We start from the raw sequence: 27,569 nt of genomic DNA on the forward strand, positions 1-27,569 counted from the left end.
GAGTGTGGATATTTCACTTTCTATTTGTGTGTACATTTATATAGAACGTATTACACTAGGGGTTCTTCTGTGCGCCTGTCTATCTCTATACCTTTTCAGTCACCTAGGATGGACCTCTCTCTACGGGGGATTGCTCTGTACCAGACGGGCTGCCAGACTTTGTGGCACACAGGAACCAGTACTGAGGACTATATGAACAATTATAGCTCCATAGACTATCCAGTTTAAATTGTATTGGACTATTCAGTACCTAATCAGTTTTGTCTTATAAACATATTCTTGTTAATGGATGGCAATATATATATATGAAATAAGACTAATAGATCACCCATACTCTCTTAGCGCTGAATAATTTTATTATATATATATAAATATATATATATAAATATATATATAAATAAAGGTATATATATATATATATATATATATATATATATATATATATATATATATATAGAGAGAGAGAGAGAGAGAGAGAGAGAGAGAGATAGTTATAGATATTTTAAAACTGAGAGGACAATATATTTAATATTTTTACTTTTTATAACTGCAATATTAATATCCTTGGCAGACGTTTCTAGTTTACATCTGGTTCTAGGATGTTTTACTTTTTATTATTTTTTCCTTGAATATTGTTAGTTTGTAATTACCATGTGCTAGACTGGCAATTAATATAGTAAAGACAGTCTTACCATCATGGAAACCTTGATCATATACTACTAAAATTTATATGATTTCAATCAGTGACGTTTTTCCCTTGTAATTCTGTGAAATATACTTTATTGCCTTTTCTTACTTTCTGAGGATACCATTTGACTTTAGACTTAGGTCAAGAGCTTTTGTTTCAAAAGATGGTGATGGATGTGTCCTTTGGCAATCATGGAATGCAAAGATGTTCCATTGCTGCCTGATTGTACTTAAAGGTATTTAATTTGGTCTCCCACTGCATGAAACAGACATTAGTTACGGCGGCAGTGAAAAAAAACTATCATGACATATATTTTGTTTTCCATAAAAATAAATGAAGCCATTTATAGTTCTTGAGGGATGAGACTGAAAGATACACAAACACTAAACCCTTAAATACACCCCAGTGATTACTGGTGGATGTGGAACAGTCTGAAGGCACGTTTGATACTGACTTCCATTGGCTTCACAGAGCACCAAGAAACCACTTGTGGAACTCAAGAAATGATATATGCTTGTTTCTTGAAAATTCATTAACCATACCATGAGAATATAATATTTACATAGTATTAACTCTCTGACAATCTGAATGCAATAGTTCCGATCTTGGAGCATTCTATCTGTTTCCCTTAGTAAGTTATCCTTTTACTGAGTACAACTGTTTTCTGATTTTCAGTTAGTTTTGCCCCCTATATAAACGTTAATAACATTTAAGGTTAAGATACTGGTATCTTGGGTATTTTTGCATACTCGGAAACTACCAGACACTGACAGCCAAAGAAAGCAAATTTACAATCAGAAATAAATGTATGCTGTACTTTTAGTTATATATGTATAATGTATATCTTTTTCATGTGGACACATTTCCGTTCATATCTATCAAAGTTCTAGAGACAATGTATGTTATGATTTGAAAACAACTGAATAGTAGTTTCATTGTTCTATAAAATTTAAAAAAACAGACAATATCATATTAAGGAAGATATAAATTGTAGAATATTTTTACAGTGTTTTTCCATTTTACGAACTAGATATCCTAGAAATTAGTTTTAGGGATTGGTCAATAACACAAGCTACCAAAACTGAATGCTCATAAAATACTTTCCATATTATAACATGACAATATTTTATTATCTGAGAAAGAATGATGTGTTGGCAGGAAATATAATAATTTCTATCAATTATCACAAATGATCCATTGATTTATTTTATATGGCTAAACTATTACTTTTTTTTTAAATCAGTTGGGTGTCTAATATTTACATTTAAAAAAAATATTTGCCAAGCATTGCATACTAACATTCTTAGTCCAGCCCTGATGGATCCATAAATACAGTGGAAATGCAACAATGTCTAACACACCCAAGAGTGAAAATTGTGTGTAGAATTTAAATACTTGCTAATACAAGGCTAATAAATTGAATAAGATTAATAACATGTGACATATTATTACCAATTATCCATAGGTCTTACCTTATAAGGAGAACTTAAACAGACCCATTTGTTTCTTATCTTGGAATTATCTTTCATAAGGCTAGAATAAAATTGGTGCTCTGTTGTGCGCGAGCGATAAGGGGTTTGCTGTGGCTCTCTGCGTGCATCAGAAGTAGCACGCGTATCGCAAGTTGAAAGTAAACGTGTTCACTCAAACACAATTGCATTTAACGTGCATAGGGATATCGCAACTTCAGAGCTTTCTGTAACTGTTAAGCCTGGCTAAAAAGAGTCGCACAAAATGTTTAAAAAATACATTTGAAAAGTATAGTTACACTCATAATAAAAAAATTGCAATAAAATGTTATAAAATGTTATATATATATATGTGTGTGTGTGTGTACATATGTTTTTATATAAATAAATACTTATACTAAATATATATAAGTGCATTGGAATAGCACTTATATGTAAAAGCATATTGATAAAATATTAATATTTAATAAAGTGCTTAACTGTGTATTTACTGTAAACATTTCACATTCCAATGTTCTTCACATAAGGGAATATGTTCAAAGTATTTATAAATACATTCATATATATCTATATATATCTATATATATATATATATATACACACATATATATATATATATGTATATATATATATATATATATATATGTATATATATATATATATATATATATATATATATATATATATATATATAATTTTTTTTTACCAAAATATATAACATATGGAATGTGAAAAATTAATATTTCATGTCGGGTTAGCACTCTTGAGAATATGCCATAATTTTAACTAGTAATACGGGCGCTACTCAAAACGTGCAAAAAGCTGTATTTAGTCTAAGGACATATAGCTTGTATCCTTTTTGGGATTAAAGGGACAGTAAAGTAAAAAAAAATCTTTCATGATTTAAATAGGGCATGTAATTTTAAACAACTTTCCAATTAACTTTTATTACCAATTTTGCTTTGTTCTCTTGGTATTCTTAGTTGAAAGCTAAATCTAAGAGGTTCATGTGCTAATTTCTTAGACCTTGAAGACTGCCTCTAATTGGAAAGCATTTTGACAGTTTTTCACCACTATAGGGCGTTAGTTCATGTGTTTCATATAGATAACATTGAGCTCAGGCACGTGAAGCTCCTAAGAGTCAGCACTGATTGGCTAAAAAATAAAATAAAAGCATGTGCAGAAAGTTAGGACAGGTATAAGTTTTGTGACTGTACCATGTTGTGACTACGAAACGTACTCTTCTGTTCAAAAAAACAAAAAAAAAACAGATCTCTTTCATCCATTGTTGTTTTATTTTCTATTGTGCTATCATTATGAATAACGTTTATCTATCCTTCCGCAACATCACCAGCTTACATCACCAACATCAAATCAAAATCTTATTAATGAGATAACTAAATGAAGTACAAATCATAACTGTTTTTCAATGCTAACTAATACTTTGTTTCATGCTTTCCCACCGCCTTCAATGTGTAGACTGTCCATTTACTTTTAACTGAGGTTTACATGAGGTCCTTCCTCTCCCTCAACACTCTTGTGATACAGATTCCATATGCTCAGTGCCACATTTAAAATGTAAATATGAGCAGTTTTGTAATAAATATACATTTTCAGATTGATGTCTTGTAAAAGTTATTGCAGCTTGTATAATATATTTTATTTGCATACAGCCTTCCAAGCATATGAATGTGGGTCATGTGCCATCCATTTGTTTCTTTCTCATGCTCTGAGTTCTGGGGTTGATCGGTAAGTAAATGCAGCTGTCTGCAGGTGGTAGTAAGCACCTAGGGATGTGACTTTTCTCTGTGGCATTGGATGTGCACCCACTCTGGGCAGAAAGTGCAGTTAAAGGGACACTCAAGTCAAAATGAAACTTTCATGATTCAGAAAGCTTACACATTTTTTTAAATCTTTCTAATTTACCATTATCAAATTGTGCACAATTTTTTTTTATATGCACATTTTTTGAGGCAACAGCTCCTACTGAGCATGTGCACAAGCTCACAGAGTATACATATACTAGTCTGTGATTGGCTGTTACCTGTCACATGATACAAGGGGGTAGATTTATCATACCCTTGGCAGACATGATTCGCTATAGCGAATCATGTTCGCCCTGCATCTTTAAATGCCAACAGCATACGCTGTCAGCATTTAACATTGCACAAGCATTTCTGGTGAAATGCGTGCCGCCCCCTGCACATTCGCTGTACTAGCAGGGGATGTCAATCATCCAGATTGTATCTGATCAGGATGATTGCAGTCCGCCACCTCAGAGGTGGTGGATGAGTTAAGACCGCTGCTTCTTAACTCCTGTTTCCGACGAGCTGGAAGGCTAGGGCGGAATAAGCAGCATCCACTGCTTAATACATTGTAACCAAGGGGCTCGCAAATAAAGGGCTAGGAAAAAAACTATTGCTTTTGTGAAATTCAGAGTAAGTGTTAGTGCAGTGTTCCTCACAGTTTTTTCTAAGGGAGCCACACTGCCAAGAGACAGCCAAAAGGAGAGCCGTATTTACCGCAAATCCCTGTGGTCTACCTGTTTAGCTAATTTCTTGATAGAGTAAACATACAATGTAAACATATAATGCAGACAACATTGGAAAGGTTAGCTGAGAACTGTTTATTTTCATTTTGAAAAAGAGCACAGCTGATCCATGGGAGAGGGTCATACTGGCTGATTAGGAAAATACCCTTTGCTCATTAGACAGTTACACACCCCACAACCATAAGAACAAAAAAATATATATAGAACAAAGTACAAATATTTTCAGAAAAAACAAAGCAAAAAACAAACAAACTGTAATACAAATTAAAACACATTTTTTTAAATGAAAAGTAAAAATCATGGCTTTAATGTCCCTTTAATGCTGGGAAGAGGGGAAGGATGCATTCATCTCTGTAACTGTCTTTATGTTCTATTTGTGGCGTGCAATCCTTGTGAGCCAATCAAGATGGGAACTGGTCAGTCTGTTTCCTCTTTATAATGTTCATATTAGAGAATATTGATTCACACGTATACGTGGTCACAAAAAATTACATTATTTTTTTTTACAAATGGCTTCTAAGGGGGAAAGTCCAATTCAGAAACTACATTCCAGGAGTGGCCCACTCCTGCTCCAAGTTCTGCTTTGAGTATGACCTTTCCCTGCAACTCAACAATTTCACTTTCGAGAGCAGCACGGTTAGAAGGGCAGAGTTGTATTAAAACTGGAGTCAGTGAGGACACAGGCACATGAAAGGGGTGGTCAGTAAAGCTGAAAATCTCAGCGTACTCCATGACATCTCTGAACCTGGATTCAAATTCTCCCCTCAGCAATTTCAACACTTTGACAAATTCGCTAAGGCTAAAGTGTTGCTGTAGTGCCGGGTCATTTGTTGTAACATCTCGTAATCTTGGGAAGTGAACTCGCAATCTTGGGAGGTGAATCAAATCTGTCAGGTAAATAGAGTGTTGTTAGTTTGTTCTTGAATGCTTTTATTGCATGTAATATGTTACCTTGGAGCTTATCTCTTCCTTTGAGCACCACATTTAGTGTGTTCAGGTGACGTGATATTAGTCAGAAGGTCCAACTATATAATCCATTCTGGGTCTTCCAATTTGTTATATATTTTAGATTACAATCGGCCAGATTACGAGTTTTGCGTTAGAAGCTGTGCGGTGCTAACGAGCAGTTTTCTCTCACCGCTCACTTACCTTCAGCACTGGTATTGCAGGTTTTTACAAACCCGGCGTTAAAAGGCAAGAAGTGAGCGTTGAGCAAAATTTTTCTCCTTACCGCACTCCAATACCAGCGCTGCTTAAGTCAGCGGTGAGCTGGTTGTACGTGCTCGTGCACAATTTCCCCATAGGAATCAACGGGGAGAGCCGGCTGAGAAAAAGTCTAACACCTGCAAAAAAGCAGCGTAAAACTCAGTAACGCAGTCCCATTAATTCCTATGGGAAATAAAATTTATGTTTACACCTAACACCCTAACATGAACCCCGAGTCTAAACATCCCTAATCTTACACTTATTAACCCCTAATCTGCTGCCCCCGACATCGCCGACACCTACATTATACTTATTAACCCCTAATCTGCCGCTCCGGACACCACCGCCACCTACATTATACTTATTAACCCCTAATCTGCTGTCCCCAACATTGCCGACACCTACATTATATTTATTAACCCCTAATTTTCCGCCCCCAACGTCGCCGCCACTATAATAAACATATTAACAACTAAACCGCCGCACGCCCACCTCGCAAACATTAGTTAAATATTATTAACCCCTAATCTGCCGCCGCTAACATCGCCACCACCTACCTACGTTTATTAACCCCTTATCTGCCGCCCCCAACTTCGCCGCCACTGTACTAAATGTATTAACCCCTAAGCCTAAGTCTAACCCTAACCCTAACACCCCCTAACTTAAATATAATTAAAATAAATCTAACTAAAAATTCCTATCATTACCTAAATAATTCCTATTTAAAACTAAATACTTACCTATAAAATAAACCCTAAACTAGCTACAATATAACTAATAGTTACATTGTAGCTATCTTAGGGTTTATTTTTATTTTACAGGCAAGTTTGTATTTATTTTCACTAGGTAGAATAGTTATTAACCCCTTAACGACGCATGTAGTACAGGGTACGTCTTACACAAGCTGGTCTTTAAAGACCAGCGACGTACCCTGTACGTCGTTATGGGTTTCAAGCGGCTGGAAGCGATCCTGATCGCTTCCAGCCGCTTTCAAGGTATTGCAGTGATGCCTCTATATTGAGGCATCACTGCAATACCTTTTTAGGCACACCGATGCAGAGAGAGCCACTCTGTGGCCCTCTCTGCATCGGCCAGTGATGGTGCCGATCGTTGGTGGGTGATCTAAGGCAATTGTGATTTTTATTTTTGCTGGAAGAGGGTGGTGGGTGCAGAGGAGGGGTGATCAAGGGGTGATCTGGGAGGGAGAGGGTGTAGGGTATGGAAGGGGGCAGCTACACTACAGAGAATGTTAGGTTTAAAAAAAAAAGTTATTTTGCAAAGTGGGTACCCAAAATGGTGACTAATAGTTAGTGGGGGGCGGGTTAGAGAGCTCTTTTGGGGGGGTCAGGCAGGTTGGGGGCTAAGGGGGGATCCTACACAGCAGAATATGATTTTTTTTTTGCCAGTACCCAAAATGGTGACTAATAGTTAGTGGGGGGAGGGTTAGAGAGCTCTTTGGGGGGGATCAGGCAGGTTGGGGGCTAAGGGGGGATCCTACACAGCAGAATATGATTTTTTTTTTTTTAAATAATAATAAAAAAAAAATTAAAACTTTTATTTTAGTACTAGCAGACTTTCTCCCAGTACTTAAGATGGCGGGGACAATTGTGGGGTGGGGGAGGGAAGAGAGCTGTTTGGGAGGGATCAGGGGGTGGGATGTGTCAGGTGGGAGGCTGATTTCTACACTAAAGCTAAAATTAACCCTTCAAGCTCCCTACAAGCTACCTAATTAACCCTGTCACTGCTCTGCATAATACAAGTTTGGTGCGCAGCGGCATTTAGCGACCTTCTAATTACCAAAAAGCAATGCCAAAGCCATATATGTTTGCTATTTCTGAACAAAGGGGATCCCAGAGAAGCATTTACAACCATGTGTGCCATAATTGCACAAGCTGTTTGTAAATAATTTCAGTGAGAAACCCAAAGTTAGTGAAAAAGTGAACAATTTTTTTTTTTTATCGCATTTGGCGGTGAAATGGTGGCATAAAATATATCAAAATTGGCCTAGATCAATACTTTGGGTTGTCTACTACACTACCCTAAAGCTAAAATTAACCCTACAAGCTCCCTACAAGCTACCTAATTAACCCCTTCACTGCTGGGCCTAATACAAATGTGGTGCGCAGCGGCATTTAGCGGCCTTCTAATTACCAAAAAGCAATGCCAAAGCCATATATGTCTGCTATTTCTAAACAAAGGGGATCCCAGAGAAGCATTTACAACCATTTGTGCCATAATTGCACAAGTTGTTTGTAAACAATTTCAGTGAGAAACCTAATAATTGTGAAAAAGTTTGTGAAAAAGTGAACAATTTTATTTATTTGATCGCATTTGGCGGTGAAATGGTGGCATGAAATAGACCAAAATGGGCCTAGATCAATACTTTGGGATGTCTACTAAAAAAAAAAAATACATGTCAAGGGATATTCAGGGATTCCAGACAGATATCAGTGTTCCAATGTAACTATCGCTAATTTTGAAAAAAAAAATGGTTTGGAAATAGCAAACTGCTATTTGTACTTATTGCCCTATAATTTACAAAAAAAGCAAAGAACATGTAAATATTGGGTATTTCTAAATTCAGGACAAAATTTAGAAACTATTTAGCATGAGTGTTTTTGGTGGTTGTAGATGTGCAACAGATTTTGGGGGTCAAAGTTAGAAAAAGTGTGTTTTTTTTTCATTTTTTCATCATATTTTATCATTTTTTTTGGTAAATTATAAGATATGATGAAAATAATGGTGTCTTTAGAAAGTCCATTTAATGGTGAGAAAAACGGCATATAATATGTATGGGTACAGTAAATGAGTAAAAGGAAAATTGCAGCTAAACACAAACACAGACGAAATGTAAAAATAGCCTTGGTCCTTAATGGAAAGAAATTGAAAAATGGCCTTATCCTTAAGGGGTTAAATAGTTATTAACTATTTAATAACTACCTAGCTAAAATAAAAACTGAAGTACCTGTAAAATAAAACCTAACCTAAGTTACAATAACACCTAACACTACACTTAAATAAATAAATTAACTAAATTAACAACAATTAAATCAATTAAATTAAATTAGCTAAAGTACAAAAAAACACTAAATTACAGAAAATAATAAACAAATTACAAGATATTTAAACTAATTGCACCTAATCTAATAGCCCTATCAAAATAAACCCCCCCCCCACACAATAAAAAAAGCCCTAGCCTAAATTAAACTATAAATAGCCCTTAAAATGGCCTTTTGCGGGGCATTGCCAAAAAAAGTAATCAGCTCTTTTACATGTAAAAAAAAAAATACAAACAACCCCCCAACAGTAAAACCCACCACCCACACAACCAACCCCCCAAATAAAATACTAACTAAAAAAACCTAAGCTCCCCATTGCCCTGAAAAGGGCATTGGATGGGCATTGCAGTTAGCTCTTTTACAGCCCAAACCCTAATCTAAAAAATAAAACCCACCCAATACACCCTTAAAAAAAACCTAACACTAACCCCCTGAAGATCGACTTACTGTTCTGAAGACCGGACATCCATCCTCAAGTAAGCGGCATAAGTTCATCAATGAAGCCGGGAGAAGTCTTCATCCAAGCCGGGCGAAGTGGTCCTCCAGACAGGCAGAAGTCTTTATCCAGACGGCATCTTCTATCTTCATCCATCCGACGTGGAGCGGGTCCATCTTCAAGACATCTGACTCGGAGCATCCTCTTCAAACGAAGTCTTCTTTCTGAATGATGGTTCCTTTAAGTGACATCATCCAAGATGGCGTCCCTTAGATTCCGATTGGCTGATAGAATTCTATCAGCCAATCGGAATTAAGGTAGAAATAATTCTATTGGCTGATGCAATCAGCCAATAGGATTGAAGTTCAATCCTTTTGGCTGATCCAATCAGCCAATAGGATTGAGCTTGCATTCTATTGGCTGATAGACAAATAAATTAGACTATAGGGATAAGTACATATAAAAATGTGGCCTATAATCATCTAATACAAATCTTAATAAGGACCTTAAATGCAATAAGTGTTTAAATATAATTATAGACTTTTTATACTTCCCCAAATGTTTGCTCCTCCAAGCCCTGGGTTATCAACATTCAAGCTCTGTATTTCCTCTGCATCTGGTCTCCCAAAATCTCTTAAACCACAAAAAAAATAGGCAAAAAGGTTCTAAGGATATCAAAAGTATGAGATGGGTACAACCAGTATTCAAAATTCTATTTCAGGGAAAATTAGACAGCACTTCGCCCTCACTTTTATGCAACCCAGAGTGTCTTGTGAGTGCTCAGTGACCCAATATATCCTGAACTATAACTCTGCCCTAATCTCTAACAGCCATTCACAGATGTGTGAGGATCTGTAGTGCTATGATTGCATGGATGCTAATTACCTTTTGGGGATAATTCGTCCAATGTTAAGTATAGCGAGTTGTACTTTTACTAATTTATCACAAGATGGAGATGGTGAATTGTGCTATAAAAGTGAACTTGTGTAACTTTCTTATATTTATTTCCTTAGCACTCATTTTTCATATATCATACATATATATATATATATATATATATATATATATATATATATATATATATATATATATATACAGGGAGTGCAGAATTATTAGGCAAGTTGTATTTTTGAGGATTAATTTTATTATTGAACAACAACCATGTTCTCAATAAACCCAAAAAACTCATTAATATCAAAGCTGAATAGTTTTGGAAGTAGTTTTTAGTTTGTTTTTAGTTATAGCTATTTTAGGGGGATATCTGTGTGTGCAGGTGACTATTACTGTGCATAATTATTAGGCAACTTAACAAAAAACAAATATATACCCATTTCAATTATTTATTTTTAACAGTGAAACCAATATAACATCTCAACATTCACAAATATACATTTCTGACATTCAAAAACAAAACAAAAACAAATCAGTGACCAATATAGCCACCTTTCTTTGCAAGGACACTCAAAAGCCTGCCATCCATGGATTCTGTCAGTGTTTTGATCTGTTCACCATCAACATTGTGTGCAGCAGCAACCACAGCCTCCCAGACACTGTTCAGAGAGGTGTACTGTTTTCCCTCCTTGTAAATCTCACATTTGATGATGGACCACAGGTTCTCAATGGGGTTCAGATCAGGTGAACAAGGAGGCCATGTCATTAGATTTTCTTCTTTTATACCCTTTCTTGCCAGCCACGCTGTGGAGTACTTGGACGCGTGTGATGGAGCATTGTCTTGCATGAAAATCATGTTTTTCTTGAAGGATGCAGACTTTTTCCTGTACCACTGCTTGAAGAAGGTGTCTTCCAGAAACTGGCAGTAGGACTGGGAGTTGAGCTTGACTCCATCCTCAACCCGAAAAGGCCCCACAAGCTCATCTTTGATGATACCAGCCCAAACCAGTACTCCACCTCCACCTTGCTGGCGTCTGAGTCGGACTGGAGCTCTCTGCCCTTTACCAATCCAGCCACGGGCCCATCCATCTGACCCATCAAGACTCACTCTCATTTCATCAGTCCATAAAACCTTAGAAAAATCAGTCTTGAGATATTTCTTGGCCCAGTCTTGACGTTTCAGCTTGTGTGTCTTGTTCAGTGGTGGTTGTCTTTCAGCCTTTCTTACCTTGGCCATGTCTCTGAGTATTGCACACCTTGTGCTTTTGGGCACTCCAGTGATGTTGCAGCTCTGAAATATGGCCAAACTGGTGGCAAGTGGCATCTTGGCAGCTGCACGCTTGACTTTTCTCAGTTCATGGGCAGTTATTTTGCGCCTTGGTTTTTCCACACGCTTCTTGCGACCCTGTTGACTATTTTGAATGAAACGCTTGATTGTTCGATGATCACTCTTCAGAAGCTTTGCAATTTTAAGAGTGCTGCATCCCTCTGCAAGATATCTCACTATTTTTGACTTTTCTGAGCCTGTCAAGTCCTTCTTTTGACCCATTTTGCCAAAGGAAAGGAAGTTGCCTAATAATTATGCACACCTGATATAGGGTGTTGATGTCATTAGACCACACCCCTTCTCATTACAGAGATGCACATCACCTAATATGCTTAATTGGTAGTAGGCTTTCGAGCCTATACAGCTTGGAGTAAGACAACATGCATAAAGAGGATGATGTGGTCAAAATACTCATTTGCCTAATAATTCTGCACTCCCTGTATATATATATATATATATATATATATATATATATATATATATATATATATATATTCATATATACATAGGGTTACCATATTGCCACTTTAAAAAGGGACACATATGAAAAATACATATGTCAGGGCTTTTTTCAGGGCTGTTTAAAGAAATGGTTTGTATAAGAACCCTGACGTGTATTTTTCATATGTGTCCCTGCCTGGGAGTATAATTTGGACAGGTAATCAATATATATATTTTTATATACAATACATAAATGAACAAGTCACACACACACACACATATATATATATATATATATATATATATATATATACATATACACAGATACACAGGCATACACATATTCATATCATACTGCTTATTTCATATACTTAATTCCATATTTAACTTATCTATACATATAGTTATTTTAAAAACATATGATCCTTATACACACATAATGCAATACTGGTCATTTTTACATGACCTTTCCAAACAATTGTATCTTTTTTTATGTTAGGGAGTGTCTGAATTGACTCCTAAGCCAGCAGGTATCCCATTAACGTATGAGTGAGAGCCCATTTGTTTGTAATTCCATTCACCAGAGCATAAACAAAGTCTTAGACAATGGGACTACCCTTGATCTATGCAATAACTTTCCTTCAAATTAGATGATCTAAAGACCCCTACGAATTGGTTCAAATTGGTGAGTGAAGTATAATTGTTCTAATTTTTAATATTTGAAACAAAGGTTATTGGTAGTCAATTTATATGATTTAAATGAGCACTCTGTATTTTAACTGTGTTCATAGTCCTATATATAAAGTTAAGTTTGTCTCTTGCATGCTAAATAATTAATCTGTGCAAAATATAGAATATATATATATATATATATATATATATATATATATATATATATATATATATCTTAGAATTGGTTTTAATTATAAGTAAATAAGAATTTGTTCCAGTTTAAATAAATAGACATTTAAGTAACTGTTCACATTAAGAATATATGTACTGTTAGTATCCTAATTAGAATTGTATTAGAATCAATTGCAGCTAAATAGCTGAATATATATATATATTATCCTATTGTTTACTAAGCACTGTTAAAAATTGTTCAGTGGTTTATACTTTAATCTCGTGTTAATTGAATGAAAGGCTATTGTGAGTAAGGCTAATTTTAAGGGTAGACTTTTATGAATTTTGCATAGCATATTTGAATAGTTTTTAAATGCGTATAATATTGATTCATATTCTGATTCTTACAAATATATATATTTCAATATGTTCATAGATATTTACTAATAATAAAGAATTCAGGTATTTATATTTATTTTATTGTCTTAGTATATGCATATTTGATTGTGGGTTCAGTTTAAAGAAAGATTGTTAAATATATTCAGTTATAACCCTGCCATATACTCACATATTATTTGGAGAGTACTGCTAAGATTCTTATAAATATACTGACAAAATTATTTTATTATGTGGAATTCAATACCTTTCTCTCTTATTAATTCATCAAAATTGATGCTTTCAGAAACCTAATACTTTTTGTATCAAACCCGTTTAATACATTTTGACTCATATTTTCACCTGTAAAGTAACTTCCACATTTTCCTTGACTTACGACCATACCAATATTCACCATATAGACCTCTAATCCTTGTTTCCATCATAAAATACTTCACATTCATGGATATTTGTATTTTTGTATTTTTATTTGGTGTAAATTGTATTTTTTAAACAGTATATATATATATATATATATATATATAAATCAAATATGAGCAACTGGAGAGCCCTCTCACTTCCTAGGTCAATCTGCCAGGGTGCATGCAGAGGTTGAATAGTATAATGAATAAAAGGCAGCACTCACTGGTCCTTTACATGTGCAATTTATTTTGTGACGTTTCGGGGACCGTATCAGTCCCCGAAACGTCACAAAATAAATTGCACATGTAAAGGACCAGTGAGTGCTGCCTTTTATTCATTATATATATATATATATATATATATATATATATATATATATATATATACAGTATCTCACAAAAGTGAGTATACCCCTCATGTTTTTGTAAATATTATATTATATCTTTTCATGTGACAACACTGAAGAAATTACACTTTGCTACAATGTAAAATAGTGAGGGTACAGCCTGTATAACAGTGTACATTTGATGTCCCCTCAAAATAACTCAACACACATCCATTAATGTCTAAACTGTTAGCAACAAAAGTGAGTACACCCCTATGTGGAAATGTCCAAATTGGGCCCAAAGTGTCAATATTTTGTGTGGCCACCATTATTTTCCACCACTGCCTTAACCCTCTTGTGCATGGACTTCACCAGAGCTTCACAGGTTGCCACTAGAGTCCTCTTCCACTCCTCCATGATGACATCACGGGCTGGTGGATGTTAGAGACTTTGCACTCCCCCCCACCTTCCATTTGAAGATGCCCCACAGATGCTTCATAGGGGTTAGGTCTGGAGACATGCTTGACAAGTCCATTACCTTTACCCTCAGCTTCTTTTTCAAGGCAGTGGTTGTCTTGTAAGTGTGTTTGGGGTCGTTATCATGTTGGTATACTGCCCTGCGGCCCAGTCTTCAAAAGAGAGGGGATCATGCTCTGCTTCAGTATGTCACAGTACATGTTGGCATTTATGGTTCCCTCAATGAACTGTAGCTCCCCAGTGCCGGCAGCACTCATGCAGGCCCAGACCATGACACTTTGATCACTGTGCTTGACTGTAGGCAGGACACACTTGTCTTTGTACTCCTCACCTGGTTGCCTCCACACACGCTTGACACCATGTGAACCACATAAGTTTATATTGGTCTCATTGGACCACATGACATGGTTCCAGTAATCCATGTCCTTAGTCTGCTTGTCTTCAGCAAACTGTTTGCGGGCTTTCTTGTGCATCATCTTTAGAAGAGGCTTCCTTCTGGGACGACAGCCATGCAGACCAATTTAATGCAGTGTGCGGTGTATGGTCTGAGCACTGACAGGCTGACCCCCCCACCCCTTCAACCTCTGCAGCAATGCTGGCAGCACTCATATATATTTCCCAAAGATAACCTCTGGATATGAAGCTGAGCATGTGCACTCAAATTCTTTGGTCGACCATGGCAAGGCCTGTTATGAGTGGAACCTGTCCTGTGAAACTGCTGTACGGTCTTCTTATAGCCTAGGCCAGTAATTCCCAACCATGGTGTGACAAAACCAATCTCGCCACTGTACATTGGAGGGCCTGTTATGGAACATTCTTTGGGCTGGAGGTACATGGGCTTAAGGATACCCAGAGACTGCATGGAAATATGGAATGTTATATGCTGGACACCCCATGTACTTTCATAACTCTGTCTTATGTCTATGTCACCCTGTATCCATAAATAACGAATGGGTACAGGGTGTGAGTGCCCCTTGTGGGAGCAATTGTGACTCTATAAGCCAAGTGGGCATAAAAGACTTTATAGCTAATAAGAACTGTTCCTATATTCTCTAATAAGATGTATTCTATCATGTATGTTTCAGATCTGATTGTGTCTCAGGAGTCTGTCTGGGTAAACTGATTGTGTTTTGTGTAATTATGTTAACTAGACTGCCCAACATCAGATTGTCTGAGTAAACATTCTTCCCTAGTTAATTAACTTAATATGTTAATCTGTTTTACCTGTCAATAGACAATTGTTAGAGGTTTGATGCATTGTTCATATGTTTGCTTTACTGTTAAACCAATGCCCTTTGTAACCTGAAGCCAGGGTGTATAAATCTGTGTGCTGCCTTCAAATAAAGCAGATATTCTGTTTTAAACCTGAAACTGGCTGGGTTGTGAATTGCTGATTCCCTATGCAGGACATTGTTCCCTGGTACTAACCCTTGGTACACTGTTGGTACCGTAACATTGGTGGCAGCGACGGAATGAACCTTATCGCCCAGAAGAGCAACTACACAAGCCAGTAACCTCAGGAAGAGGGGGATTATTACAATACTGACTAAGATGGAAAAGAGAAAAGTAAATTTTGCAGCTTTTAAAAACTTCCTGGAAACAGAAGGAGAGATTGATGGGTACCTTGCGGATTTTGAGAGGCAATGTGCACTACACAAGGTACCCGCAGAGGACTGGGTCACGATATTATCTGGAAAATTATCCGGCCGGGCCAGAGAGGCTTTTCGGGCCATTCCAGATGAGGAAGTCAGGGATTATAATACTGTAAAAGAGGCTCTGCTCTCCAGGTATGCGGTTACACCGGAGGCATACCGGAGGCGGTTCAGAGACACTGTTAAATTAGCTGGAGATTCCTACCTTGAGTGGGCATGTAAGGTGCACCGCACAGCAGCTCACTGGATAGCGGGGTGCCAAGCCATATCTGGGGAAGAGGTGCTGCAGCTATTCCTGTTGGAACATTGCTTCGACAAGTTACCCGCAGGAGTTCGAGAGTGGGTTCGGGACCGTAAACCCTCCACCCTGCAGGAAGCGGCTCTCTTGGCAGATGAGTATACGGATGCCCGCACACTGGACACTGCTACCACTAAGCCCCCTGCTAGAGGGGAGTACAGACCCCCAGTCACCCCAGCAGCTGCCAGTTACCAAACCCCGGCGCACCGCTATACCACACGGCCTCCGGCCACGAACTACCCTCAGAGAGCCCTGTTCAATTTGCGGTGCTACTCACAACCTATTCGGTGCTTTAGATGTAAGCAACTAGGGCACAAAAGACCAGAGTGTCCCCTAAACGCAGCGAACCAAGCGCAGTCCTGGAGAAGACCCGCCGGCGGAATCCCACGTAATCCTCAGCCTGCGGCCCGCTACGTAGAGGCGCAAGAATGCTGGAGCATCCTACATGAGGCAGACCTTGTGCAAGCTGCCCACCGGAATAACCGGCAACTGGTTAAAGTGAATGGGAAGAAGGTCAGTGGTCTACGGGATACTGGTGCTACCATGACCTTGCTTCAAAAGAACTTGGTGTCTGAGAAACAGTACACTGGAGACACTGTGGCTGTGAGGGTAGCAGGGGGCGATGTGTTCAGCCTACCTGTTGCCAGGGTACATTTGGATTGGGGAGTGGGCGCTAGACCTGTGAATGTGGGGGTCAAGAAGGACTTACCTGCTGATGTTCTTCTTGGAAATGACTTAGCCCCCCTTGTTTCTGCCTACGCTCCTATGGGTCCCGCTGATGTTAACTCTGTGACTACCCGTGCCCAGATCCATGCAGCAGAGACTGACCCACCTGCTGCTAAGCCCCAGGACGATGAGCTCAGTAAATCTCTATCCGCTATTGATATGTGGAGGTCCCGTTACAATGCGCTGATGAAGGAGAAGAGGAGCGCAGAGGAAAAAGCACGTTTAGAACGTGAATCTCTGCTAGACAAGCTGCACCGACAGACTGCAGAAAACACCAGCTTGAGAGTGGGACATGAAACATTAAAGACAAACTTAGTGACACTGGAGGAGAAGCTGACGCTGGCTCATAGTGAGGTGCAGCAACTCAAGGGCACCCTATGTCAGTATGAAGGGATTGTGGATACCTATAAAGAGCAGGTACAGAAAACTCGTAAAGAAGCTGATGGGATTTTGAAGGACTGTTTGGCCCTGGTCTGGGCACTGAGGAATTTGAACCCTTGTTTGTATGGACAGGAATTCTCTCTCATAACGGGAATCCAGATGGATTGTCCCAGCAAACTGACATGCCTACCAGGCGCTCTGGTGGTATATGGCACATTATATACCCTGGACAGCCGAGCATGACAAACCAGAGGGAGAGGAGTTTGATGGTCCTGGCTTGTTATGGGAGTCCTTTGCAGAGCCTGACTTTGGGAGCCCAGACTCCATTCCCCAGCGGCAGGCTGCGTTACAAGGGGTAGGGACAGTTGGTCCTGTCCCCCAGCAACACGGCTGTTTAGCCAAAGGGGAGACGATTGGTCTCCCCCTCCAGCAGCACAGCTATGTATCCAAAGGGGAGACAGTCGGTCTCCCCCTCCAGCAACCAGGCTCCCACCAGGCTACTTCCATGGTAGTGCTGGCACCCGGGCAGAGTACAGCTGGTCTCTGCCCACCTCGCAACCCACCAATTCAGCGTACCAGTCCCCCACACAGCTGTGGTGAGGTACCTGGACAAGTTTTCCCCGTACTCAGGTGTAGTAACCATTTATTGTGGGTGGGCTGTACTACTAATTGTGTTTTATGGGTGGGTTGCTGGACTAACCAGGGCACTGACCGGCAGGAGGTCAGATACCCTGTTAGTCTGTTTGGAAAAGGGGAGAGATGTGACAAAACCAATCTCGCCACTGTACATTGGAGGGCCTGTTATGGAACATTCTTTGGGCTGGAGGTACATGGGCTTAAGGATACCCAGAGACTGCATGGAAATATGGAATGTTATATGCTGGACACCCCATGTACTTTCATAACTCTGTCTTATGTCTATGTCACCCTGTATCCATAAATACAGGATGGGTACAGGGTGTGAGTGCCCCTTGTGGGAGCAATTGTGACTCTATAAGCCAAGTGGGCATAAAAGACTTTATAGCTAATAAGAACTGTTCCTATATTCTCTAATAAGATGTATTCTATCATGTATGTTTCAGATCTGATTGTGTCTCAGGAGTCTGTCTGGGTAAACTGATTGTGTTTTGTGTAATTATGTTAACTAGACTGCCCAACATCAGATTGTCTGAGTAAACATTCTTCCCTAGTTAATTAACTTAATATGTTAATCTGTTTTACCTGTCAATAGACAATTGTTAGAGGTTTGATGCATTGTTCATATGTTTGCTTTACTGTTAAACCAATGCCCTTTGTAACCTGAAGCCAGGGTGTATAAATCTGTGTGCTGCCTTCAAATAAAGCAGATATTCTGTTTTAAACCTGAAACTGGCTGGGTTGTGAATTGCTGATTCCCTATGCAGGACATTGTTCCCTGGTACTAACCCTTGGTACACTGTTGGTACCGTAACACATGGTCCTCAAGTACCCCCAACAGTCCTGGTTTTCATTATAGCTGAACCAGTGCACAGGTGAAATAATCAGCTGATGGATGAGAGCAGGTTAGTAACCATGGTGACTGATCAGCTGATTACTTCACCTGTGCACTGGTTCAGCTATAATGAAAACAAGGCCTGTTGGGGGTACTTGAAGACCGCGGTTGGGAAGCACTGGCCTATGCCATCTTTATGTAGAGCAACAATTCTTTTTTTTCAGATCCTCAGAGAGTTCTGTGCCATGAGTTGCTATGTTCAACTTCCAGTAACCAGTATGAGAGAGTATGAGACCAATAGCACCAAATTTAACACACCTGCTCCCCATTCACATCTGAGACCTTGTAACACCAACGAGTCACATGACACTGGGGAGGGAAAATGGCTAATTGGGGTTACTCACTTTTGTTGCCAATGGTTTAGACATTAATGGCTGTGTGTTGAGTTATTTTGAGGGCACAGCAGATTTACACTGTTATACAGGCTGTACACTCACTACTTTACATTGTAGCAAAGTGTCATTTATTCAGTGTTGTCACATGAAAAGATATAATAAAATATTTACAAAAATGTGAGGGTTGTACTCACGTTTACGAGATACTGTATATATATATATATATATATATATATATATATATATATATATATATATATATATATCGAGTATCACTTGTTGAAAAAGCTTGCACCATAAATCAAAGATAGTCTTTCAATAAATCAGAAACATGAACATGTTATTTTAGAGTTGTCATTGTTTAGTACAGGGCAGGTCAATTGGTGACCCAAGGACCACATGATGCCCTCTGTTTTAGATTGTGTGACCCCAGTAAAAAGCAAAACTAAAAATGTGTGTTTTAGGGACATCTTATGGGTAGTCAATTAAGGTGGCCACAATTCAAAAGAGTCCACTGGAGGAAAGAACTGTAGAAAGAGAGTACTATACAACCTTTCCTTAATCTAACCCTACGCTCCTGGACATTTTTAGGAAATATATTATTATTTGCGTGCTTAATAGCCATACATTTATATGTGCCATTGGAGTGTGCCATATAAAATGTTTAGTTATGTGTAGTAAAAAACTGCAATATACTTCTCATATGTAAATTGTACCCCTCTTGTATGTAATTTAGCTTTAAAAATTGTGGATTTTCTAATTCTCAGAACTAGAAATGCACAAACTGCTGGCATCTCAAAGGTACCTCTGCTATATATCTTTCCTTAATTGGCTTCAGTAGATAGCAACTGCAAAACAATGCATTTAATACTAACATAATGACCATTGAAAGCCTTGACTGAATCGGATAGTTTAAATAAGATGAGTGGTGGTTGCAGTTTGGCTATTAAAAAACAATTTGCCTTAAAAATGTTGAAAATGTTTATAATTGGCTGACATTATTCTATAGAAGACAACAGACATTACAGTTTCAACTGTCCCTTTAAAGTTTCTATAATACTGATTTCTCTACACCAATTTGACATTTTACAAGGTTTGCATATAAGATTACATTTTTATGGTTTTCATGCAAATAGCTAGTTTCTTTTTTGCTGGTTTACAATAGACTTTCATATGTGTAAAATATGTGTCAAAGGCCACTGTTGCTTGTGTTTTAAATAGGCATGAAAACGCATATATAGATTATCATAAAATTTGCAACAATCCAAGCAGTTTATATTTTTCAGTTTTGCTGTATGTATCAGATCAGGAAATCAGTTCTCTTTTTTATGATAAAATATTAACTCCATTAAAGGTTTTTCAGCCGTATCAATTTGAGTGTTAATTTGCCAACAATTGTATGTTTCTTTCTTTTTTCCCTTCCTTTTTTTTAAATTTTCAACTTATACTATCACAAACAGGAAAAAGATTATTATATAACAGGGTTTTGGCTGTATACCATACTTCATAGACCCTAATCATACAATATTGTTTCCTGCTTTCCCATATCAAGAGGTTACATCAGCTACATATGCTGATAGAGGGATATTATTGCTCACTGAAAACCCAACATTTAACAGATGATTTTTTTTAATGAATATGCTGTGAACAGCTTTCATCAAGTGATAGTAAGACGTCTGCCAATATGCTGGATATGTAGAAAGTATTGTAGTACATGCCCCTATGACCCTCAAATCCATGTTTCAAAATTACATTACTAATAAACTTGAACATCATTTAGTTATCTAACAGTTGCGGTTGTTAGTTCCGACATATGTTTCACATACGATAGGCAGGAAAAAGTCAGGACTGCTTCGTATCAGATTTTTCAGATCAAAACTTGAGCAGTTTCATTTTTTTTTTTTATCCCTTCGTAGAATGTTAATGCTTTTGTTTTACAAAATGTGATGATCATTAGAGAACAAAAGACCCTTGAGGAAATCTACTGACCATATATGAAATTGCTGATAATTTTGGTTTGCGTCTTATATTAAGACAATCAGATAGAATTACAAGGCTCTTTAACCATGTTCTTTGCCTGGAGGCTTAAGCTTTTTGTATTTCCGTGTTGCATTTTTGTTTTAATATTGGCTGCCTGGGAATAAACCAGAGCGGTGGTGCTTTACATCCTTTGGAATTAAAAAAAATAAAAATTCTTCAAACCACAATCTTTGTTTGTTCCTAGGTTCTCAGAAAAAACAACCACTGAATGGCTGCAACTCTTTGAAGGCAGTGGTGTGCCATATGGTCCAATCAACAGTATAAAAGAAGTATTTTCTGAACCTCAGGTCAGGCTTTGACAAATTATTATTACAGCTAATAATGATTTGCTACTTGTTTGTGTAATAACTAAATCTCCTTGTGTTACAATAAAAGTGTTTAGTTCTCCATTATCATAATGCTGACTGCAAGGTATTTGCTGAAAAAGTTTATCCATATAAAAACTCACCTTGAGCACTTACCTCTCTGTTCTGCCTTCAGACTTCACCTTTACTGTTTGTGAACATGTCTTTCTCTGCCTGGAATTTCTTAACCACATAGCATTAATCTCAAATAAGACTCATACATTTTAAAAAATTGACTAAACTGAGTCAGTGTATCCAACACCTTCCAAACTACCTAACTTTTGTGTGGTTGGATGCACAGGTGGAAGAAAGTCAGTTTTTAAAAGGACATGGAAGTCAAGATTTTATCTTTAAAGGAACATAACCCCCGCGACAATGGGCTAGTTTCCATTGAGCCGTAATTCGGTTTGCGTGCACTTGCAAACCGATAAATATGCCGTCCGGTCTCCGGCTGCCGAAAACATTATCGTGTCCCATACAAAGTATCAGAAGCCGCTTATCTTTAAATTATACCCGGTTTCCAATGCCCACGCAAACCGTTAATACACTGTCGGAGGGTGCCGATACAGTAACAAAAATGACACCTAGCTCAACTAGGTGTAAAACAGGAAATAGGTGCTTTTTGAGATCTTTTTCCCATTGAAATCTAACCCGACACGTCAAAACCCCTCTATCCGCCATCCCCCCACATCGCAACTTATAATAAATGTATTAACCTCTAAACTGCCATGCCCCACAATGCAAACTAGAAAGTTAAACTATTAACCCCTAATCTGCCATGCCCCACAACACAATCTTGCCATTTAATTTATTAACCCCTAAGCTGCCATGCCCCCTTATCAAAAATAACTAATCACTAAGCGCCCTAACCTAACACCTCCTAAATTAACCCCCTTACATAAATTAAAATATTCCTAAATTACAAATAAAATAAAAAACCTAACATTACTTTAAAAATAAAATTTTTTAATTTATCTAAAATTACAAAACATAAAAAAGTCTAACATTACATAAGATAATAAACCAAATTATCAAAAATAAAAAATTATACCTAATCCCTATGAAAATAAAAAGCCCCCCCAAAATAAAAACACCCTCTAATCTAATACTAAACTACCAATAGCCCTTAAAAGGGCCTTTTGTAGGGCATTGCCCTAAGTTAAACAGCTCTTTTACCTTTAAAAAAATGAAGTTCACCTTAACAGTAAAACCCCCCACCCACCAAACCCCCCCAAAATAAAAAACCTAACACTAAAAAATCCTAAACTACCCATTGCTCCTAAAGGGGCATTTGTATGGGCAATGCCCTTAAAAGGGCATTAAGTTTTATTTACTGCCCTTTAAAGGGCTTTCAGCTCTTTTACAATTGCCCAAAATCCCTAATCTAAAAAATAAACCCCCCCAAAAAATTAAAAAAAACCTAAGTCTAACCCCCAGATAGGTACTCATGGTTCCTGAAGTCTGGCGGAGAAAGTCCTCTTCCAGTCGGCGGTGAAGTCTTCTTGGAGCTGGCGACATATTCCATCTTCATCCAGGACCAAGCCGGCGCGGAGCAGAGATGACCGCGGAACTGAAGACCGATGACCACGGAGCCAAGGAGCGTGGAAGATCCTCTTTGTGCGATCACCGCCGTACACTGAATATTGAATGCAAGTTACACATTTAAATATGGTGTCTCAATAGGATGAGAGCTACTGAAATCCTATTGGCTGATTTGAATGGCGGTGATCGTACGAAGAGGATCCTCCATGCTCCTTGGCTCCGCAGTCGCTGGTCTTTAGTTCCGCGGTCATCAGTCTTCAGTCCCATGGTCATGTCTGCTCCGTGCTGGCTTGGTACTGAATGAAGATGGAAGATGTTGCCGGCTCCAAGAAGACTTCACCGCCGCCTGGAAGAGGACTTTCTCCGCCGGACTTCAGGAACCGTGAGTACCTATGTGGGGGTTAGATTTAGGTTTTTTCTTTCATTTTTTTTTTTTTTTTGGGGGGGGGGGTTATTTTTTTAGATTAGGGATTTTGGGCAATTGTAAAAGAGCTGAATACCCTTTTAAGGGCAATGCCCATACAAATGCCCCTTTAGGGGCAATGGGTAGTTTAGATTTTTTTAGTGTTAGGGTTTTTTATTTTTGGGGGTTTGGTGGGTGGGGGGGGTTTACTGTTAGGGGGAACTTAGTTTCTTTTAAAAGGTAAAAGAGCTGTGTAACTTAGGGCAATGCCCTACAAAATGCCTTTTTAAGGGCTATTGGTAGTTTAGTATTAGATTAGGGGATGCTTTTTTTTTCTCATAGGGATTGTCTATTTTTTTTATTTTTGTTAATTTGGTTTATTATTTTATGTAATGTTAGACTTATTTTTTTAATTTTAGATTAATTTAAACTTTGTTTTTTTATTTTTAAAGTAATGTTAGGTTTCTTATTTTAATTGTATTTTATGCTTATTTTAATTTATGTGATGGGATTAATTTAGGGGGTGTTTGGTTATGGGGCTTAGTGATTAGTTATTTGTGATATGGGGCATGACGGTTTAGGGGTTAATAGTTTAAAAGGCTAGATTGCGTTCTGGGGCATGGTGGATTAAAGGTTAATAGCTTAATTAGGCTAATTGCGTTGTGGGGGTTGGCAGTTTAGGGGTTAATAGATTTATTACATTAATTGCGATATGGGGGCATGGGGGATTAAGGGTTAATAGTTTAAATAGATACTTTGCAATATTTGAGTTGGCAGATTAGGGGTTAATACATTAGTTATTGCCGTAGGGGGGTTGCGGTTGAGAGGTAGATATTGCGCATGCGTTAGGTGTTTGATTTGATTTTAACAGCGAGCGACAGGGAAAATATATACGTGCCGCACTTGTATGCGGCTCTGTATATGTGATTGAGTGTAGTGTAAGGTCAGGTTACCATAGTAACCTATTAATGTTTTAGAAATCCGGCATTGGGTGGAAGCGTTAACACAATGCTAACTTACACCTACACAGAAAGAGCGACCGTACGCAAAGCGGAAACCTCTTCAGTGGAAACCTGGTACTAAAATGGAGCCATAAATTACTTTTAACTGTCGGCCGCTTTGGTAGCTTACGGCTCCATTTTTAACGGCTTAATGGAAGCGAGCCCAAACTCTTTCATAATTCAGATAAATCTTTTTTTTAAAAGGTGTCCAATATATATATATATATATATATATATATATATATATATATATATATATATATATATATATATATATATATATATATAATCAAATTTGCATTTTTTTTACATTCTTCATATTGTTTGTTTGATGATGTTATTGATTTGCTTTTGTTCCTTTTTAAAGCTTTATTTTACATGGAAAATATCAACTTTATATTTTTATATTTCTTTTTTGTTTTGCTTATACACTTCCTAAACGTTTACCATGTGCAGCACACACAGATCATGCGATTTGCCCAGGGTTATCGAAAAGTAAATTGAAACTCAAGTTGTAGTAAAAATTTGCACCTGTTTTATAATTTAAGGATTGCATTTTAGCGTTAAATAATGTACAGAATATTTAAAAGTGGTTCACAAAATGGGTTTTGTCATATGTAACTGATCGTGTCTGTCAATCACTTTACATCATTTTGCTTTTACAATGACATCTATATAAAGTTTTTTTTGTTTTTTGTTTTTTTGTAACCTCCATTTATATTTTAGGTTCAACTATATATAATTCTAAATGTAACTATCACATACAATCGGTTTGATTGACACCCCCTGCTAGCGGGGGGCGGCATTGCACAAGCAGTTCACCAGAACTGCTTGTGCAATATTAAATACCTGATGCAGGGCTATAGCAAATTATGTCCGCCCGGGGTATGATAAATCTACCCCTATTTATTGACCAAGTAATAATACATATGCAATATGTAGAAATACAGTAATAATATCTGTAGGACAATATTTTTAATAAAGCTGTATAACTAATTTACAACGTGTGAGATTACCGCGTATTGTATTGTATTGGGTACTTGTAAAGCACGGCTAATCACCCATAAGGGTCCCAAGGCGCTGCTCATTTTATCGACCTCGGAAGGCTGAAAGGCTGAGTGGACCTTGCCGGGGATCGAACCTGCAACCCTTGGGTTGCTACAGAGCTCAGCCACAGTGCCTTAGCATGCTGAGCTATCTGTCCAGTGAAGTATGTCAGACGGGGGCTCTGCTTGCAGCCGGTGTTTGTCTGTAGTTTTATATGTTTGCATATAATTAAGGCTGAGTTTTAACTTGAGATGCACCCTTTGTTTAGACTTTGTGCCTGGTCGTATATTTTTTAAGTTCTACTGTTCCTGGATGCAGAGAGACCAACTCAGTGGCAAGTGTAGCTTTACAGACCTCACAAGCTTAGCCCAGCTACTGTCTATAATTGGTCTCAGCAGAAGAGCAAATTTTGCTAGGAAATGACAGTGACAGGCCTTGTCTACTCTACTAGCAAGTCTGGCACATGCCCTTATCCTTCAAAAAGACAGATGGGCTTAATTTATTGCAAGGCTACAGAAATGTCTTGTGTTTACAAGGTGTTTATGTTCCCTTAAAGGGACACAGAACTCAGAATTCTTCTCTCATGATTCTGATATAGCATAAAGCATGCAATTTTAAACAACTTTTTAATTTACTTCTGTTATCAATTTTTTGTTGTTCTTTTTGTATCTTTTGTTGAAAGCAGGGACATGAGCTTAAAAGTGTGCACATGTCTGGAGCACTAGATGGCAGCACTATTTCCTGCCATGTAGTGTTCCAGATACCAAGGTATCTCTTCAACAAAGAATAACAAGGGAACAAAGCAAATTTGATAGAAGTAAAAAAAAATGTATTATTTGTATGCTCTGTCTTAATCACAAAAGAACATTTTTGAGTTTCATATCCCTTTAAGCAAATTAACTGCCCATCATTGCTCACACTATTTATATAATTGGCAATACAAATTATAGATATGCCTGCTCAACCACTGTCATAATGTAGTGTATATAGTTAATATACACTTTTATTCATATCTGGATCTCTTTATTACTAATGCTACTAATATCCTATTAGACTAAGCCTACAGTTGCAATTGTATTATAAATGAGGTTGGTGAGTAACAATGTGAAATTTGCAGAAAGCAACTATGTCACAAAGTGGGGTTCACTGATGGGCAATGTGGCATTTTGTCTACCCATGCCTGTAATGAAACTACCATATGGTGTGGGGAAAGTGAAGTGTATTACCACTGCTTGTCTATGACCAAAGCTTAGAATCTTTATTAGTGTTGTATAAGCAAGGATCTATATACTGTGAAATCAATAGTCTCACAACTAATGGTAAAAAATAGGGGCAGTGTATTTGGTTATCTGCTAATGATGACAAGAGTCTCTACTACATATTGAAAAGCTAAATAATACAATTACTGCCCAAGCACCATTTCCATTTTTATTGGCCTCTACAAAATAAATCCCTAAATTCTGTCGCAGTTTTACAAACAATAAGTGATGTGACCTGTGCCATTTCCATAAACTTATGTGAATACAGTAGCTTTTGGTACCACATTTTGTCTAAAAAATGTAAGCTCCTCTGCCCATTTAACAGAAGTCCTACTCTAATTAAATATAGAATCCATTTAAAATCTTTTTTTTTTTTTTGCATAAATACCTTGGTACAAACTCTCTAATGATGTCTGGTGGTGAGTCTTTTTATACTAACCCTTTTGGGAACACTAAGTGGTTTGATCATGACAGATTATACCAGTAAAAGTAAGAGGAA

At 37.7% G+C, this 27,569-nt stretch overlaps 1 protein-coding gene across 1 annotated transcript in view; it reads left to right on the forward strand.

Annotated features, from left to right (window-relative positions):
• The window catches only part of SUGCT (succinyl-CoA:glutarate-CoA transferase), a 1,111,985-nt gene extending 1,090,212 nt beyond the window's left edge, over positions 1 to 21,773 (forward strand). Inside the window, exon 12 of the mRNA XM_053715817.1 lies at positions 21,659 to 21,773. Within this exon, the coding sequence (XP_053571792.1) occupies positions 21,659 to 21,773 (115 nt within the window). The remainder of the gene's footprint in view (positions 1 to 21,658) is intronic.
• The last annotated feature ends 5,796 nt before the right edge of the window (positions 21,774 to 27,569 follow it).

This window comes from Bombina bombina, chromosome 5 (assembly GCF_027579735.1).
Source record: "Bombina bombina isolate aBomBom1 chromosome 5, aBomBom1.pri, whole genome shotgun sequence".
In the NCBI taxonomy this organism is placed as follows: Eukaryota; Metazoa; Chordata; class Amphibia; order Anura; family Bombinatoridae; genus Bombina; species Bombina bombina.